Genomic DNA, 19,459 nt, shown 5'->3' on the forward strand with positions numbered 1-19,459 from the left:
TTTCTTGTGCCCTCAATCTCTTTCTCTTTGACTGTGCTTTGACAATGCAGGGAAACATACAAGCACATCTCGGTAAACACGAGTGATGTGGTTCCAGAGTTTAAAAGCTTCACACATAACACTGGCAGACACAACTTGAGGCTGTTTGCGTGACGGAAAGGAGAACTTGCTAAGAAACTGACAGCACTGCATCTGTATGTGTGTGTGAAAAAAAAAGAAAATAGTTTGTGTGTTTATGTTGCTTTTGGCAAGTTATTCATTTGTGTTTTTTTTTTTTTTTTTTTCTTGCTCTCTGTGTGGTTATCTTTTGAGTTGGTCGGTTTGGAGCTGATGTCCACCTTCGGGGATGCGCATAGCATGCATTTCTGATTATTTTCACCTGAGGCTTCACTTGTTAGAGTCCGTGGATAAATGTATATACATTATTTATACAAATTCAGGGCGAGTGAAAGCAGGTTTAACACATTTACAGACAGGAGGCCAGGCACTGCAAGCCAAGCTCCAAGTGAGGATTGCTACGCTGTGCGCCGGGGATCGAGCTGGCCTCTTGCCCGGTTGTGACCAGCATCCTTAATGCTGCACGAGAACACTATCATCAACACCTCAGCAATCCAATACTCCCTCAAATCATTTTTTTTCACGAAGAAAAAAGGAAAAAGAATAGATGTCAAAAGCTTGGTTTGTTATTCCAAATAAAAGAGACATTAAAACATTTACAGAAACAAATTCAGCAATTTCGTGACTCTTCCTGCTAGAGTTTGCAGAGACTCTTACAATCCCAGTGTTAGTGCACTTATTGAAAAGGCAACCTTTTAACACCTTGTTTATTTCAGATGAACAAAATGTTTATTTTAACATCAATATATACAGTACCAGTCAAAAGTTTGGACACACCTTCTCATTCAATGGTTTTTCTTTATTTTTATTTTTTTCTTCATTGTAGATTAATATTGAAGACATCCAAACTATGAAGGAACACATATGGAATTATGTGGTAAACGAACAAATGCTCAACAAACCAGAATATGTTTTATATTTTAGATTCTTCAAAGTAGTTGAATGAGAAGGTGTGTCCAAACTTTTGACTGGTACTGTATATATTTGGTATCAAACAATATGAGAAGACATGAATATATCTGATTCAGAGCAAGGCAGCAGCAGGTTGGATCATTCAAAGGAATATGACTTTGTGGTGCTAGATTGACATTTGATCAGTCAGTCGAGTTTGATATAATTTCCTGTGAAATAGAAAATATAAAAAAAATAAAAAAATCCTTTCTCGTTTGTTGGCACAGGATTCCATGTATTTTTCACAAAACTGTACTCGTCTTTAGATCATTCATTAACCTTGTGTCAAAAATCCCTTTGTGATAGCAGATGTATGTTTCAGTAAATAATGGAGGTCTAATTTGTATTAACACCACCATTTGTGCTGTTGAAGGTTGAGACGTAGTGAACCGATCTGCTCTTTAAATTGAATTGCTTTTGATATAACATTGTTAAAAACCAAGCTAGAAGACTTCAATTGAAGACCGTAATTCAGGTTAATATTTTCAACCGGGTTAATAAGGTTGGAAATATTTCGCTTTTTCATCAATTTAAATAAGACTTGTTTAGTTATATGGTCTAAGTGAGGCAGTTTGCTAAGAGGCAAACAAAATATTTAGATGAAAGCTGTATGCAGACACAAGAGTCACACGCAGTAAAGGTCAATGGCATACACAGTAAGACAGGCTCACACCTTACTGAAACACTGATTGGATAGAAAAAATCTTACTGAATGCTGAAGGATATTTAAAACTAGGTTACAGTAAAAAAACAAGACATTTATGTGTCATTCAATCAATTACAGGGTCAGTTTTTTTAAAGAGAAACGTTTTTTGCTAGTGACCAAATCAATGACAAAATGTGCTTTAACTAAACCTTCAAATTATTAATGATTAAGAATACTGTATTTTGTAATATAACTTTCTCCTAAAACAAATTGGAAAATGTTCCCCTCCTCTTCTAAATATACCAGTTAATGGTATGGCCTTAGTCTTTACAGTTATTACAGTGTAAATAGATATTGTTTTCCTAATTTGACTTGACACTCCCCACTTACCAATACCGGTCTCCCATCCAGGAGCCTCCTCCCTCAAAGGTGGATGCCTTGCCGGCTGGTTGTAGTCTTCATGTTCCCATGGAGCTGGAGTTTACAGCTTCCTGTTTCCCTCGCAGCCCTGCGCCTCAGAAAAGCTTTGGCCTCGTCCACGTTGACTGACCTGGATGGTGATGGTGATTGTAGTTTCATATTGTGATTCTTTTTATTTTTTTAAATCAGAGAATGTTTTTTTTTTTTGTATTAATGCCCCTTTTTCTTTAAGAAACGAATATTTGGTACATCTGTGTTTCAAAGTGTTGCACACATTATTTCAGTGATCTAGGAAGGGACTCATTCTGCATTCAACTTTTCCTTTATTTTAAGATACAGTGCATGATGATGAAAGCTAAATGCCTCAATTATGATTTAAATCTAAACTTAATTTCTAAGATTTCACTCGAAGTTCATTGTTTGTATGTTTTTCATGGTATATTCTCTGACATGGCTTCACTTGCTGTACATTTGCTTGTGAAAGTGTTACTGTACATTGTCCAGTAAAGTGTGCGGCAATACTGCAGCCTGTTACGTGAACTAATTAATGGGGCATATCTGTGACCCATTAGTGTGATTTTGGATTCAGGTGGACACTTAAATCACATGCCAGCCCCCTTTCTCTCCACTGGTTTCCTGTCACTCTTCTGTCAAACTATCAAATAAAGGCCAGAATGGCATTGAGAAAAAATAAAAGATGGAGCACAACAACTGATTTCTCTTCTGATCTCATTCCTGCATGTTTTACTAAAATGTTATTCAATGGATGTTGTAATATTATTTTTTTCCCCCACAAGAAAACCAAATATATTGGAACTGGACAGCGTTAGTGTGTGCAAGAAGCGAGATTCTGGTGTTATAAGCATAATAATTATTTATTGAAATATGAGGGGAAATTCTATTAGCCTCAGAGAGACACCCCCCAGGACAGGGGCAGTGAAAGGGGCAACCAGAATGTCAGCAGGAGGGAGCAAAGTCATAGACAAGCGGGAGGAAAATAGCATTTTGATCCTTTGTGTATCCATGTGTGACATGTGACAGCATACATGAGCATGAAAATGCACAAAGGGAAGTCATTGTTTAAGTCCTTGGTAAAGTATTTATCCTGTATCCAAGTCTGTGTAGACAGTTACTCTTAAGCTACAGAATGTAAGGAGAGCTGAAGTGACAGAAAACTGTTTCTCCAAACTTTTACTAAACTTGATCTCAAAACAAGCTCCTGTTGGGGATTGGAGCCAGACTGCACTAAGTCATGCCCTATATTAATGAGCATGACTGTATGGCCTACGTGTGGTACCGAGTTGACCTGTTTGTTATAGGAAGTCCAAGGCAGCTGCAGAAACTAAACACAGAATTTGAAAAAGTTGGTGATAAAAGATTGTCTGATCGATAGACTCAGTTAATGAGAGTGTCACAAAATGGGGCTCGGGACTAGGATCTGCTTCATGACATGTGGTTTTAAGGGAATATTTCTGTACATTAAACATGCCATTGAAAGACTTTTGATCGTTCTATGACTTACAGTAATTGACAAATGTTGACAGGTAAACAAATAAACACCACAGGTTGTTGCGGGAGGCAAGTGTTGGGACATTTAAAAAAAGAAAAAAAACAGTAACAACAATTACAGTACATGTGAAAAACTCCACATGAAAATAATTTAGGGTGCCACTTTATAAGAAAAAATTAAATAAAATAAGTCAGTTTTGTTCATTTTGGATGCAATACTAGAAGTCACAGCTCACAGAGGGAAAGATGCAGTCTTTGGTATAGGGGCAGACCGGAAAGAACAATGATGATAATCAGGTTGAAAAGAAAATCTGATGTGGCACAAACATCTTTCACACGTACTTGCTTAAATACAATACTCTTTTCAACGTACTGACTTGCATAAACATTAAAAAGACAAAGAAATGGTGGTTTTTTTTCTTCCTTTTTTAAAGCCCATTATTTTGCTCGAGATCTGCATCACTGAACTACTTGTGGAAACAAAACAAGAACATGCTACAGTAAACAAATTTATTCTGGCGCAGACACCTCACGTCATGTAACACAAAGATGGAAACCCAGAGACGCAATAAATTATCTTCATTATTAAGCGTAACCAGTGACATACTGTACATAAAATAAAGGTAAAAGCACTGTAAATAAAAAAAGAAAAAGTCTATATAAAGGTTGAAAGTGAAACGGAATCCTTTTACAGCAACGCTTAAGAAACAAATGTTTGAATGCCAGCAGACAGATAGAAATTAATATTTTAAGTGTGATTCCTTTTTGATTTTAGTGTCTCACGACATAATTTAAGTACTGCTCAAAACAAATAAAAAATAAAATACTGTACACACACCAAAGAAAGCAAACCAGAGGGATCTTTTTTTTTCATTTAGTTGTTTTCATTTTTTAGGAAATCATTGCTTTGCAATTTATGCTTCATCACAGTTCTCTCCCATATGACCACATTAATGTAAACACCTGTTGAATTATTCTTTTTTTAATTTTTACAACATTAATACTTTATATATATATTTGTACATATTTTCATTCACATCTGCACGGTTATCTAGCATGGTAATGAAATAAGGCAAGACTCACATAACTGTGACATCAAAAATCTTTTTTTTTTTCTCTTATAATACTGATTATTAAGGTTTTTGTAATTTCCTTCTTCTGTTCTGCAGCAAGCTTTGGTCTTTCCGGTCAAAGGCAGGGTCAATCCTTCTCCGTCTCCAGAATCACACTTTGTTTGTTCCAGTTGTAATGAAATAATAAAACAGGAGTTTTTTTCTCTTTTTTTGCAGGAAAAGGGCTATAAATACAATTGTTTCAGCTGACATTATTAATTGAATTTATTTAACACTGGTCTTTCTGAGGTACATAGTTTAAGATGATTTGGGGTGATAGAATAAGAAAGGGGAACCACAAGGTGACCATGAGAAGAAAATGATTTCCATTTCATGAGAACAAAAACATCTTAGTATTTTTCTTCTTATCGGCCTATTTATCATTTTGTTCATTAAAGAATCTTCCTCTTTTTTAATTCACTCTTCTTACTCAGATCAAGCTGCCGTGGCAGGCATCTTATGTCTCTGGCCTGGTTGACTGCTTGTCCGTTTGTCTTCAAAGTACCAACGACAGCTAAAAGCTGGTTTCAGTGAAAGAGCACACTGGAGGATCGTCGACCAAAATGAGCCACCACTCTAGTCTCAAAGCTATCTGAAAGATGGCCTCAGCCTCTCACAATGTCAACAGCTCCCAAACACTCAAGGGTTGTTAATGCTTTAAGTTGCAGCCCGCCAGTATTGATAGTCTGTGCCCGTACAGACGATCAGATCCCATCTCGTGCCAAATGCAAAGTGTTTTTTTTGTCTTTTTTCCTTTCAGTATTGTCTTTTCCTGTGTGGTTGAGGAGATGTGGCTCTTCTTTCAGACTATTTTTTATTTTTTGAATAAAGGGATCCATATATTGTTTGTGTGTGCACATGATCTGTCTCTGCGCATGTGTGTTTGTCCAAATCTGCACTCCAAGTTGAAGAAACTTGAAGATCAAAATGAGCTAAATGTAGACAAGAGTTGCTAACCCTCTCTGCTCTTCATCCGCCAGGTCATCACTCAGTCAAGTCTGAGCTGGAGGTTCCGTTATTTGGAGTTTTTGGGTTGCAGCAAATCTCTCAGGACATCTGCACAGCTGCATTATGGCCAGCGCTGTCCCCTCCTAAGCCCTCTTGGCGTGAAGCATTTCAATGAGCAGGTTGTTGCAGGGCACGTCGCCGTTCAGGTGTTTGTAGTAAAGGTATTCTTCGGCCTGCAGGCTGATGGCTCGGATCTCTGGCATCCGGAGGAGAAGCTGGCCAAACTTGTCCGTTTGCTGCGGGTAGTTACACATGACGTAGTCCAGCAGCGCTGCATTGACCTGCTCCTGGACACTTTCTACCAGGTGGAAGTTCTCCAGGTTCTTCACATCTACAGGGACAAGCAAAAAAAAAAAGGTTAAATAAGATGACATTTAAGCAATCTCTGTGAGGGCTGCTGAGAAGTATAGGACTAAAGAAATTACAAATAATAACAAAGCCTAAGCGTAGACATAATGGCTAAGAACTACTAGCCATCGTGTCTCACACAACAGCTTCTAAAGGCAACATTTGTCCACATCCATATAATTTAATCACTGTGGTTAGATTGTGTGCACATCCAGTCCTATATTTAGGCATGGTGTAAACTTCTGAACATCAGCTGCCTTCATGTCTCATGTTAACTCAGAGTTCTTTATTGCAGAACCTATAACTCAAGACAGTTTTATAGTGTCACAGTATCCTCATGGAGACAAATGCATGGGTCATAATGGTTCATATTTCAAAGACAAAAAAGGTGGAATAATTTGTATTCTCAGGGGACAGTGTTACAACGTGACATGTTTGGTTTTTTTTTTCTTACTTAAAAAGGACTTCAAAATGAACCGCATGACGAAATATCCCTCCATCCACTTTCTTTTCCCTGTGAATCATCTCTTGAGACGGCGATGTAGAGGGATCAGGTAAAGGCAAAAAAAATGCTACTCCACCCAAGAGATTCATTCCCCAGGAGTCAATGAATTATGTAGGGCAGAGTTATAGTCATATAAGAACCAGAGCTGCTCCTTAACCTAATGTCTTCACCTCGTCTTTTATATCATAACGAAACAGAATGTGTTGTAATTATTATTTAAATAAAATTGCTATTTAGTGTTTTAAAAAGCATCAATCTTGTGTGAAACAGTAATCACTTAAACTGTAGGGTACAATAAAAGCGCAGGAATTCATATTGGTGGGAAGGTTTTTTTTTTTTTTTTTTTTTTTACTATTAATTCCCTGTCAAAATACGTTTTGCATCTTTCCAAAATCCTACCTTTACGCGCAGCTATAAGCACTTTTCCTTGACAATAATAAGCTCACTGGGGGTTTGAACAGATTATTGCAAGACAAGACAAAAATTTGCTAAATGGATAATGGTGAACAAGAGCGCTGTGTGTACTTGTCATGATTATGAAGCGCAGGGCTGCAGAATATTTAATCAGATAGTAGCTCTGTGTATGTGTGTGTGTGTGTGTGATCTTTTATTAATCTCTTTGACCCCAGGTAGAGTATGCTCACAGTGGGCTAATGTGGAAGGACAGAGTCTCTGTGTCTAGTTGACACCTCCGGACCAACACATACACACCAACCCACACTAATATATACCATCTTTAACACTAAAGCTCTGCCTTTCTCTCAGACACACACACAGACACAGACACTAATCCATGGAAATACACAGAATATTTCTCACCCGGTACCCCCTTCCCACACTCACACACACACACACACACTCCATCCACCCACCCAGAGCATTAGAAGGAAGGAGGGGGAGATAAATCAGCGGCTAATGAGGTCTAGAGAATGAGAAGCAGGTCCTTCAAGGCACTTCCATCTATGATGCACTCTACCATGCTATTACAATATGTATGTGTGTGTGTGTGTGTGTGTGTGTGTGTGTGTGTGTGTGTGTGTGTGTGTGTGTGTGTGTGTGTGTGTGTGTGTGTGTGTGTGTCTATGCCTGTTCCTGTGTATGTGTTAGCTGGCGTGTAGCATGTGCGTGATCACCCTGACCTCTGGGTGACACGGCGGGGGCTAAATAAGGCCAAGAGGAGGGCAGGAAAAGGGGGAGGGGGTGCGGTCGGTGACAAAGGAGGCTCCAAACAAACATGGCATGTGCTTTTTCCTGCTGCCACTCAGCTGTCTGACCCCTTATCAGACTGCTGAACCGGCTTTCATGCCACCAACCCCTCCGAGAAGCATTGGTATAGCCTTACATAAGCTAACCCAGTGGAGTGAGGCCTTTAGGCTCTAACACACGGACGTCCTACGCAGGTCAACAAGAAAAATAATGGACTTGTTTTTATCTGCACAATAAAAAAAATGTTGCAAAGACGTGGAAAACAAACTTCCAGAGTTGCTCAGAAAGTCTTTTAAAAATGTAACTTAGTGTTAATGCATTTTGCTGATTTTCAGAAAAGAGTCCACAACCCTCCACTGCACCTCCCCTCACCCGATATTTCTTACTTTATTCAGATGTTCATTTATTATCTTTCCCTTATCACTGTGTCAAAGCATAGTCATTTGAGTCTAAACCTGAAATCAATACACAAAATACTCATCATGTGTTTAGTTTTTAATTGAAGAACATACTATTCCTTATAAGATGTCCCCCAAATTCACATGACATGACCTCAGTGTCCTCAGTATCAGCCCTGGTTTTTGGAATACAATATATGTTCTTATGAGGGTTCCTTTCTGCCATTAAATGATTTTAGTTTTGTTAACAGTAATGCCGTTGAACCACTGATTAAAGGACAAAGATTAAAAGGAAACATCTTCAAATGCAACGCCATACAAAAGGTCTGAAAATGTACAGTATCTTTTTACAAATTTACTTTTTAGGCATGGTAATTATTTCGTCTGTAAAATTTGTAATGTAATCTGATACGAGATAGGCCAAGTTCCCTCTGCAGTACAGACACCTTCCAAAACACTACAAAAACAAAACATACAGAGAATGAGTACCCAATGTCTCTGTCAAGCTAATTAATGGAAATTGAGGCAAAAAGACAGCATTTTAATTGCTAATTATGACATGAGTCCATTTTGAAATTAAAGGACAATGCCAAAATGACAATAGCTCGATACCTACTCCCTTTGCAAAAAAAATAAATAAAAACACTCAGGTTGATGAGAAATGTTGCTTAATGTTTTTGCTAATCACAAAGTCAAATCAGTGGTTTGATTCTAATTTACTGATCATGCAAAGGCAGGAGAGGGGCGATGAAGGATAAAAAAGGGTTAGGGGCGAAAAAACAACCAAAAGAAACAATTGATCAATGATTCCCAGACAGTGTCAGGTTGGAGCATTAAGTGTGCTAAGCGCTCCCCCCCCCTCCCCCTCTCCTCTCTCTTTCGCCCTCCATCTCATTTCTCAGTCACTGTGGGACTAATTATCAACTTTTTTTTTCACATAAAACAGCCACAGTTCGTTGCAGCGCCGAGTCTGAATACTCAAATGGAAACCCCGAGGTCCCGCGGAATACATTGTTTCATTTGACAGGCGATCATGCTGAAGCAAACGACCTACACACACACACACACACACACACACACACACACACACACACACACACACACACACACACACACACACACACACACACACACACACACACACACACACACACACACACACACACACACACATCCATTCTCTGTATCACAGAGCCCCTGAAATCACCGCTGTGCTTTTTAATTAGAAAAGATTTGCTCTGTGCTGTGAGTGTGTGTGTGTGTATCCGCATGTGCTTTTACACTTTTACACAGCCCTTTGCAATCCACCTGCTCCAGGGACACACACAGTATTCAGACACACTGCACATTCACTCATGCAAATACTTGCTCCATTACAACACTCTGATCTCATTGATGCCTCACAGACTGGACACTGTGGTGTAAAAAAAACTCTGATCCGAAAAAATAAAATTAAAAACACCACTTGGTGTCAAAGTTCAAGCAAACATGCACCACTTTGTTTATGACTTTAAGAAGCTAAAGTATACTGCACTGAGCAGTAAGGCAGCATGGTAATAGACTCTAGGTGAGTAAGACCTGACACTTGAGCCAAATTGTAATAAAAAGACGGGTGAAAAAGATCAGAATAGGCTGATTATGTAAAAGAAAAAACTCATGTTGTACAAGGTAATATGTCACACCTTTTACTACCTCCACACCTCTATTTTCCATCATGCTATTTCCTCATCACACTATCAACTATTTCCAGTCATGTCGTCTTGTTGTCATGTTATACATAGCAAAACATCACAATAGTCTCTCACAGTACACCTTTAGTGCCCCAATCAATATACCTCAGTCACATGCTGCCAAGTTCACTGAGCCGTTCAAACTTCACAACATATGTTTCCTTCCTTGTCCAAAAACAACACATAAAACTCTTGGGTCATAAACAGTTATTGAGTCAAGTGCTGTCAGTAAACTTGGCCAATTAAACGTGAGTGGAAGACAAACTAGTCACTTCCTGTATAGGCGGGAATTGGGGGGCTCCTGGTCTTCCAATTGGGACTTTCACAGGAGTTTATACGAGCAAAGAACGATCAAAGTTGAAGCACCTTTTACTACGGCAGCGGTGCTTCAAAGAGCGAGGAGTTGAACCCGTGTCCAGGCCAAGTCCTCTTTATTGCACCCTACTGGATTGCTATCAAGTTAACAATGTCAACTGCTACTTTATTCATTATTAATCTGCCTCACAGCTCAGCTCCAATCAGAGAAAGGGGCGTTTAAAGAACAGAGCCCAATAACCTTTGACTCTGGGTGGGTTTTACGGGACAAAGTGAGGACTAAGGACTGCCTACAATAATCAACATGTAGAGCTGTGTGTTCACTTTTGAGAATGTGGCTGTGTGAGTGTGTATGAGCGTGGTGTTAAAAAACAGGGCAGTAAGGGATTTCAAAACAAATAAGGTTCACGGGCCAAGGGGCAATGGCCGCGCGGTTAACGGGAATTACGGTGCACTGCTGGGCTTTGTATTGGAGAAAAGCAACCTCCTTTACCCACATTTTACCCTCACAACACAATAAAGTCATAAAGTACACAAACTCGCTCTAACAGCTACACACACACACACACACACAGCAGATTGCATCGATACTCCACTGACAGCATTTCACGTGGAAGTGTGTGTCTGTTTTTTTTCTCTATAGGAGACTCTGCTTCCCTCATCTATCTAAGCTTGCCAGCAAACAAGTTTCTCTTCTCCCCGGAGATCTCAGCCTCCTTTTTTTCCTCCAAGTCCCATTTGGGGAATTCCCTTTCTCAGATACAACGCCTCCACATTAGAGGCGGATAAAAAATACAGGGGGGGTAAACATATGTTGATTGCTCCTTAACATTAAATGGTTGTTCTTTGAGACTTGATACACCAAAGGCTAAAAGGATAACTAGCATCATACAGTGATTATCCTATCACAGGATGCAAGAGGAGGACGTATCAGCTGAATGTTGATCTTTAATAACAATGACTTGACCTACATGCTGCACACATTACTGTTTGTAGATTCATGGTTTAAAAGCCTGCTGTCATAGACAGAAGCGAGAAAAGATAATCATTTAAATAAAGGATTAATGGCGCACACTTGCTGACAGTCTATACTGACAGACATACATGGTGCTGCACTCATTTATACATATGAAAATTGACAGAAATAGTTGTGTAAATAATGAAAAAAGAGCGGTAGAGAGAAACATTTTCACCTCAACTCACCAGGTCAATCATTATGTGAAGTGGGTTGTCATTATCAGAAATTGTCGGACACAGCCCCCTAATTCTGACGTGAGAAATGTGTGGGGTATAGAGGTTTCAGATGCTCTTAGACCATACAACATGCACTTTTTTTGGAGCATACAGGTACACTTACGCTATGATATAGGATTAGGCTTGGATTTACATTAAAACACATCATCCAACATATACGTCTTGGTGGACAGTTTTATCTTAGCCTACAGAGCGCCTATCGCTTATAGCTAATTAGGAAATTAATTTTCTTCTGTATCTAATGAAGTGAAAGGATCTCAGGAAGTATCCTTCACATTAACTGTTTAATCATTTAACAAAGGCCTCATTAAGCCACGAACAGTGACCCTTCATCTAGAAAAGTGACCCTTTGTTTTTTTTACCAGCATAGAGTGATATACTGTAGCTACATGCCCTCAAGCTAACATAGAGCCCAGTGTCCAGAGGCTAAATATCCTCTGCGCTAACAATGTATAATATCAACTGTCTCACAGTTCCTGGAAACCTGTGGCAATCAATGGGGACAGGCTATTGTCAGTGTGTTAGAATAAAGCATGAAGGCTCAATTTGCTCTCCGGCTCATCAACCCCTCCCTTTAGCCACTCAGGGGGACAAACGCCATGCGGCTATAAGAATTACGCAGGTACATTCCAGTTGGGGATATATTAAGTCAAATATTAACCTCCTCTGACAATATTGCTATAGTTGTTAAGCTACACAGGCAGTGGCTGGTTCTGTCCTGTCGCCCAAGGACGGGTCGTCAGGCTCGGCGGGGCGATGGAGAGAGGTCAAGAGATATTGAGAGGAGAGGAAAAGTGCCTTAGGTCCCATAAAAAAAACAAGAGAAAAGGCGCTCCGAACAGGAAGGAGACAAGCTTCCCTCATTGACTATGCCGGCTGGAAGGTGCTGGGGGTTTATCCTGCGGTGAGGGGGGAAAACAAATTTACATCCTGTATCACTTGGTCCTCTTTGTGGCTGTGGTATTATGGACTTACAGGCCTTCAACAAATGGGCACAGCTGGGAGGATAATATCAGTGTGTATAAGTATTAAAGGGATAGTTTGTGTTACTCTACTTCAATGGTGGAAGTTATGTGCCGTCATATTGGTACAAACAAGCTGCTACAATTAGTCTATTAATCGATTTGTTGATCCCTAACTAAGGAGAATAGCCGTGATTTTCTGGTTCCAGCTTCTCACATGTCAAGAGTTTAATGATTTTTCTGTTTTGTGGCTTAAAATATTGTTTACCTACTGGCCCGATTTGCTGCTGTTCATGTTATCAAGCTGCGGACTCACTGGGATAAAAATAATGTTGCTGGGATAAAAAAAATAAAAATAATCACATTGTCTCAGCATTATGAAAATCCATTTGCCAGAGGGATACTGAGAGATTTGAATCAGCAATGAATCTGTGGCCCCTCTAGTCCCCCCTCCCCTTTCTTTAGTCCCTCGGAGGCTGAACCAAACGCCTTTCAATGAGCCAACCTCAGACGGCGCAGTTCACCCACAGGTCCCTGCTCTTTCCCCTTGCTAATGCCATCTGGATTTTACAGACAGTTAAGCCCCCCACACCAAAACAGCTCCTAGTCACATAGCTATATGCAGCTAATGACGCTAACACTCGACTGACAGGCTCAAATCTAATGGACAACGATACAGAAGAAAAGTCACTTTTCTGTGTAATCTGAGCTAATGATCTATGGAGAAGTGTATTGGAACAAAATCAAATTTGAATGAATTAGAAATCAATATGGCTGTACCTGTGTGGGGACTCTTCAGGGTCCTCTGAACTGAACCCCCCCCCCCACACTTCATTTTTACCTGTCAGCAACAGTAGGAGCAGGCTCAACATAATTTGTGTGTGTGTGTGTGTGTGTAGTTGCTGCCTCTTTCTATCATGCGTGTGAACCTTGTTTACATTCAGTGCACTTTTGCACCCCTTGGCTAATTACACACAGGGTTTGTTTTCTGGTGGAGGGAAAGCGTTGGGGAGTGGAGGGGCATGTCAACCTTTCTTGTTTATGATAAAGTGACAGAAAATCATTGGGGGGTCAAGTACCCCCCTCCAACCCTCCATCGCCCCCGAAAAGTCCTGCAGCAGTACAGAAGGTGCCTGGTGTGGGAAGCCTCCCCTTTAATGAGACCATTAAAGGGCCCGTCTCCCCGTCAATAGATTTCTCTCATTCTTTCTCTGACAAATTTGAATTAATAATTCAGTGCCAAGCGCCTGGGGATGTATATTTTCAGCATGAAGGACAGTTAATCCATAGCGTCATTTTTCCCCCCTCTCCCTCTCACTCCTTCCTCTCCTCTCCTGCACTCTCTCGTTTTACATCTGCACCGCTCTCTCCCTCCTCCTTTGCTCCGTTCTCGTTTGATGATGGAAGCCAGCAGGTAGAGTGCAAATTAAAGAGTGTGCGGCATGTTTTCAACACCTTTATTTAACTTCTTTGTTCTCTTTGTGATTTCCGTCCCCTGTCATGTGACAAGTGGAGTCAACTTAAGTGCAAATTGGGGTGTAATCTATTCGAAAGTATTGGATGGCGGTGGCTGTTCTTTCCTCCACCCCAGGGCTAATATAAGATGGCATGTTTGCACACCGACACTCAAAGCTGAAGTTGATTTGGAGAACTGGGGTTTCACTGTATGTTTTGTTCTGTGCCAAATGTAAGGACTTTCAAGTACACTTTACAAGGGCATTAGAGTAAATTAGTAATTTTGAGATAAACCACAAAGACACTAGTTTCATAAAAATAAAAATAAAGATTTCCTGTAGTGGTGTTTGTTTGGTGCAATTTCTAAATGGAAAAGTACTTTGTAGTACAAAAAATGAAGAAAAAAAAACTTAACAAGAAAAATAACTAGGGAAGATCCTGGATGTTTTAATTCCCTAAGGATTAATGGGAGGTTTTTTTGACCAATTAGAAAAAGAAACGGCAACTTTCGTCCAATCTTAAGAAGAAGAAGAAGCAGAATAATAAATAAAAAAAATAATATTAATCATTCTATTTTATCAGATCCTTGTTTGTGGGCAGTTGTAAAGTTGTTGAGTTTCCATGTGTCAGACATCACTGAGCACTATGAGAATTTACAGGCTCACAGTGTCATGCCAACAGTAGCTATCGATATCAGTGCCAGGTGGCACCAAAGTACAGCTTTATGTCTGAGGCAGCGTGCAAAGGCCAAGAGCTGGCATGACACATGTCTGGCAGTGCGCAGTAAAATTCCTTTTCATTACACAAAAATATATTCTGATGATGCGTGTGTGTGCAAAGAAGGTTGATTGATTGATGCATGCTTGTGTTTCAACATGTGTTGGCCCCCTGACCCTTATTTATAACATTTGAAAGCATCTCTAAAGTTTTACATCACTATGTTGTTTTATAATGCAATACAAGGAATAGCTATGCTCAACATGTATGTGTCATTGTGTGTAAGACAGTAGACTCATAGGGCTTTGTTGCTTAAAATATCCTTCAGCACAAGAACTAAGAGACAAGAAAGGAGCTGTGATGGTTCAGGAGTGGGCTCAAAGTAGAGAAAGAGAGAGAGAGAGAGAGAGAGAGAGAGAGAGAAAAAAAGGCTGGGAGGACAAGAGACAGCGAGCACCTGTTGGATCATCTGCGCTTTAAAACGTTTAATCACTGTCTCTGGTTACGCGTGTACACATGCCTCAGCATGCACACACACACGCATCACCTTAAAGCTCCGCTGTTCTCTGCCCTGCCAGAAGTATCTCGTAACCGCATTGTCCAAAGACAAGCACGCACACACAGAAGCTCAAAGAGCAAAGGGAAAAGGGTGTATAATCGTATAGCAGCCACCTGACCACCATATAGCTTACCACCACCATAGTTTAAACACATTCCTCTGCACTGTACACATTCAAACAGGAACACAATGGCTGACAACCCACATGCCAGACATGTCTGTGATGCCAGTGAGTTCCATTTGTGATATCAGGGCGGTAGGTGAATGTAGAGGATTATTTTTACTTCTACTGTTATTGTCAGTGTTTTTTTTTTTTCATGTGTAAGCTCACAAGTTTGCAAAAGTAAAGCCAGTCACAAATCAGTGATCAGTGAAAATCAGTGAAAATTGAGAGCTTCATTCTAAAGATAAGAACATTTTTAAAATACAAAGGGAGGAATACGATTCATAGTAGTATTATAAATGGGCATTAAGTCTTTTTATATAAGTTGGTGTGTCATTCTTTTTAATTTGCTCAACCAGTATGCCTCTGAGTTTATTTCATTCCTTTGGTTTTACATTACTGTAGTAATGGTTGTCCAATGAGTAACACTAACGACACATAGTGAGCTATAGTGGCCATAAATGTCCTGTCATAAAGATTTGTCCTTACTGCGTAAACGACAGTTGCAGCACTATCACTGTTGCGCCTACTGATTGATGGAATGAAGCCATTCACATTTACAACTTAACATATGATTGACAAGGTGGGTGTGTAAAGCTGGAGGTCCATCTGATTGCATATTTATTTTTAAACATTTGACCTGTGATACACTAAAGACTGTCTTAAGCGTATCACAGGCCAATATATATAAATATATATTTATATTGTAAATATATATTTAACAGTACCAGTACCAGTCAAAAGTTTGGACACACCTTCTCATTCAACTACTTTGAAGAATCTAAAATATAAAACATATTCTGGTTAGTTGAGCATTTGTTTGTTTATAATTCCATATGTGTTCCTTCATAGTTTGGATGTCTTCAATATTAATCTACAATGTAGAAAAAAAAATAAAAAAAAATAAAGAAAAACCATTGAATGAGAAGGTGTGTCCAAAATGTTGACTGGTACTGTATATATGTACACACACACACACACACACACACACACACACACACACACACACACACACACACACACACACACATATATATATATATATATATATATATAGTATTCATAATTGATAATCAGTTGTATTTACTGCCAAGTGCCCCTCTGTTGGATTTGAAAGAGGGGTTCTTGTTGCTGTTTTTGCTACACTTTTGTATAAGTAAACATGAATGCAATATGTTGTCTAAAGATGTTCTTTGATTTATAAGTCATATAATATGTCATTATAGCCCCCCCCTTTTTAAATGTAACGCAATAACGTTTACTCAGAGTGACTGTCAACTTTTACATCTCTTCACACGTTTTTACTCTTACTTGAGTAATATAATATATATTTAAAGTAACAGTACTTTTACTTGAGTACAATATTCTAGTAGTCTTTCACCTCTAGTGTGTGTGTGTGTCAGTGAGGGCTTCCTAGAATGCACGAGAGCAAGAAAAGGAAAGAAAAAGCAACAAACCCAGAGTGATAACTGGTGGAGATAGCTCTGTGTGGAGAGTTGCTGCTGTTTCTATGTAATGTTTAGGTAAGGTCGAGGCAGGCGGTCTGATCAATATGGTGCTTGATTGTGGCAGTTGTTTTAGTTTTTTCCCCCTGCTCTCCTGCTGCAACACGCACATAGACACACAGTCCCCACAGTGGATTTGTGCGGCAGGAGTTTCTCTGTGACATCCCATGGCCTCTGTTTAGAGGGCATTAACATTATTTTTTTTTAAATAAATTGAATGATATAGATTAGTTCCAACCGGTCAACTCTATGTCAGCATTGGCTTTGCAAGGTTCAGATTTAAAACAGTAGATGGCATGTTGAGCCTTTTTAGCCCATGAAATGCAGATTTTTTTTTATAAATTCCGGTAAAAAATATCAACATTAACATTAATTGATGTGTTTCATCACAGTACAGTCATGCAGTTTACAGCTCAAAAACAGGTTTAAGTGTGTAGTACCTCCAGAACTTAATAGGTCACGTAAAATCACAGCCAGGGAGTACATGGTCTCCATTCAAATCATTCAAATAAAGAGTGGGAACTCCAATGTATGCACAATTTGTACTCTTAGTCTGTTTTCCTCGACTAATGTGAGCCGGTTCTCCGCAGGGCCCCGGGTAGCCCAGGCCTGTCCTCCTTACCCCAAGCATATATCCCTCAGCATCTAATTGGAGAGGAGTAGCAACCTAGCTAGCACAGCGCTGGGACCCAAACTGCCACTGAGAATGCATTAGCATTAGCATTGCAGCGGACCGACAGGTACATAATGATAACCTCAAGCTCTGCCCGCTGGGAACAGCTCCTGTTCACACACAAACACACACACACATACGTGCACACCGGTACACACTCCCTGCCCCCCCCTTTACACGCAGTCACGTAAACAAGCTAGTGGAATGGAGCCCCAGCAGTGGGCTGCTCGACGAGGAGGAGGGGGGGATCTGTTGCTGCCGTTCGGCTGAAAAGTGTGTGTAATGAACTTGAGTTCCATTGATCGGGACTGAGAGTACAGGACCGGGGGCTGTTTGTCCCAGAAGGGCTGCCGCACCACTGCTCGGTAGCTCCTCATAAATGTTTGAGAGGCCTCGGCCGCTCTAGATCCACGCTACCTGGGTTACAGTGCACACACATCCAGGTTGATGCTGATGATGGATTGATAGTCGGGGGTGGTGGTTGGATGGATCGATGGATCGATCATCATTTTAAGCTTGATGACATTTAGGTGTAATGTATGAGTGTTTTTGTGGCGGAGAAATGGAGGTGTGTTGACGGCAACATTCAAAAAAGTGTGGATATTTAATTGTACTTTTTCAATAAAAACCTTCCCTTCATACATCCACACATTTCATGTCTCTGTCCAGGTGCAGACACTGATATTTGCAAGCATGTGCTAATTTGTTTGCCGAGCTATACTTTCCTATGCTGTATCCCCCTAAGCTCTTAGGCCCTCATCTGCCCCCCTGAAATCCCCATTATGCTGCACGCAGGATTTATATTACTGCAGATATCACTTAGAAAAACACCTGACGTGCCGGGCGGACCGTCCGCGCCGCCTTTTGACTGCTAAGTACCAGCTGGCGGGAGGTCCTCTGCTTTATGCAGCCGGTAATAAAAGTTGAACATTGATTTTCTGTAGCAGCTTGTAACTGTTAATGTTGAGACATCAATAGCAAAAGCAAAGCGCTGGTGCCTTAATAGGAGGCCGAGTATGTGAAGGCGCGAGCAGAGGCGGACTCTAAATCACAGAATCTATCCCTGCCGATCGATAGGACAGTAACTGCAAGTGTCCCTCTGCTTTCCTAATGTTTTATAATAAACTGACAGCCTGTAATAAGGCCAAGGGAGAGGGAGAATGAGGGGGGGGCAGAGATGGAGGGCAACAGTTTCTCCGTAGCTTGCCCATCTTAAATCACCCCACATGGGAGTGCAGGAGAGGAGGCAGAACGGAGTAGACGTTTTTTTTTTTCTTGAGTGAAAAAAAAAAAACTTTTACAGGAGCATTTGTCTGGTTGTGCTTACTGCTATGGTAGTTAGTGAGTGTATCGATGGAGGGGAGGAGAAGTTTAGGGGATATGTCCTGTAATGCTTCGGCAGGGCAGTGAGTTAAAGTGTGTATTAAATCCTACTGCCACCGAGCAGATGGTAGCCGGGCTGCACGTGTTATGACTGCTACTGGGAGTGGATAGTGCTGAAATTAATAAAAAGATTACAGCTCTTGTAATTCTACTTGTTGCAGGAGCACTCTGTTGTGATGAAGTTGCATGCTTTGGATTTATATTAGTGTACTTGAGCAGTGATAGTGCTCGTTCAAAAATGTTTTGCTCATTATAAGGGCTTGTAATAAGAAAGTTGTCTTAAGGTGACAGGCATACATTGAGAATCTAATATTTTCTTACAACATTTGAATACCAGGTCTCTTTGGTTCTACTTTCACCACATTTAGGCCTTGAGAAAAATTATGAAATGTAACAAATGCACCTATTTACTCCACTGTGGTAAGATGCACATCATACAAATGTAGACAATTCAAGATTTTTGAGGCTATAATGTGGTTTTACTTTAAGGTTTCTCTGAACTATTGAAAATGGTAATCTAGGT

The 19,459-nt window shown here is 40.1% G+C and overlaps 1 protein-coding gene across 1 annotated transcript in view; it reads right to left on the reverse strand.

The window, feature by feature from the left end:
- Positions 1-2,558: 2,558 nt before the first annotated feature.
- The window catches only part of nr5a2 (nuclear receptor subfamily 5, group A, member 2), a 68,425-nt gene continuing 51,524 nt past the window's right edge, over positions 2,559-19,459 (reverse strand). The window contains exon 7 of the mRNA XM_054602333.1: positions 2,559-6,094. Within this exon, the coding sequence (XP_054458308.1) occupies positions 5,847-6,094 (248 nt within the window). The 3' untranslated portion in view covers positions 2,559-5,846. The remainder of the gene's footprint in view (positions 6,095-19,459) is intronic.

This window comes from Anoplopoma fimbria, chromosome 8, assembly GCF_027596085.1.
Source record: "Anoplopoma fimbria isolate UVic2021 breed Golden Eagle Sablefish chromosome 8, Afim_UVic_2022, whole genome shotgun sequence".
Lineage (NCBI taxonomy): Eukaryota > Metazoa > Chordata > Actinopteri > Perciformes > Anoplopomatidae > Anoplopoma > Anoplopoma fimbria.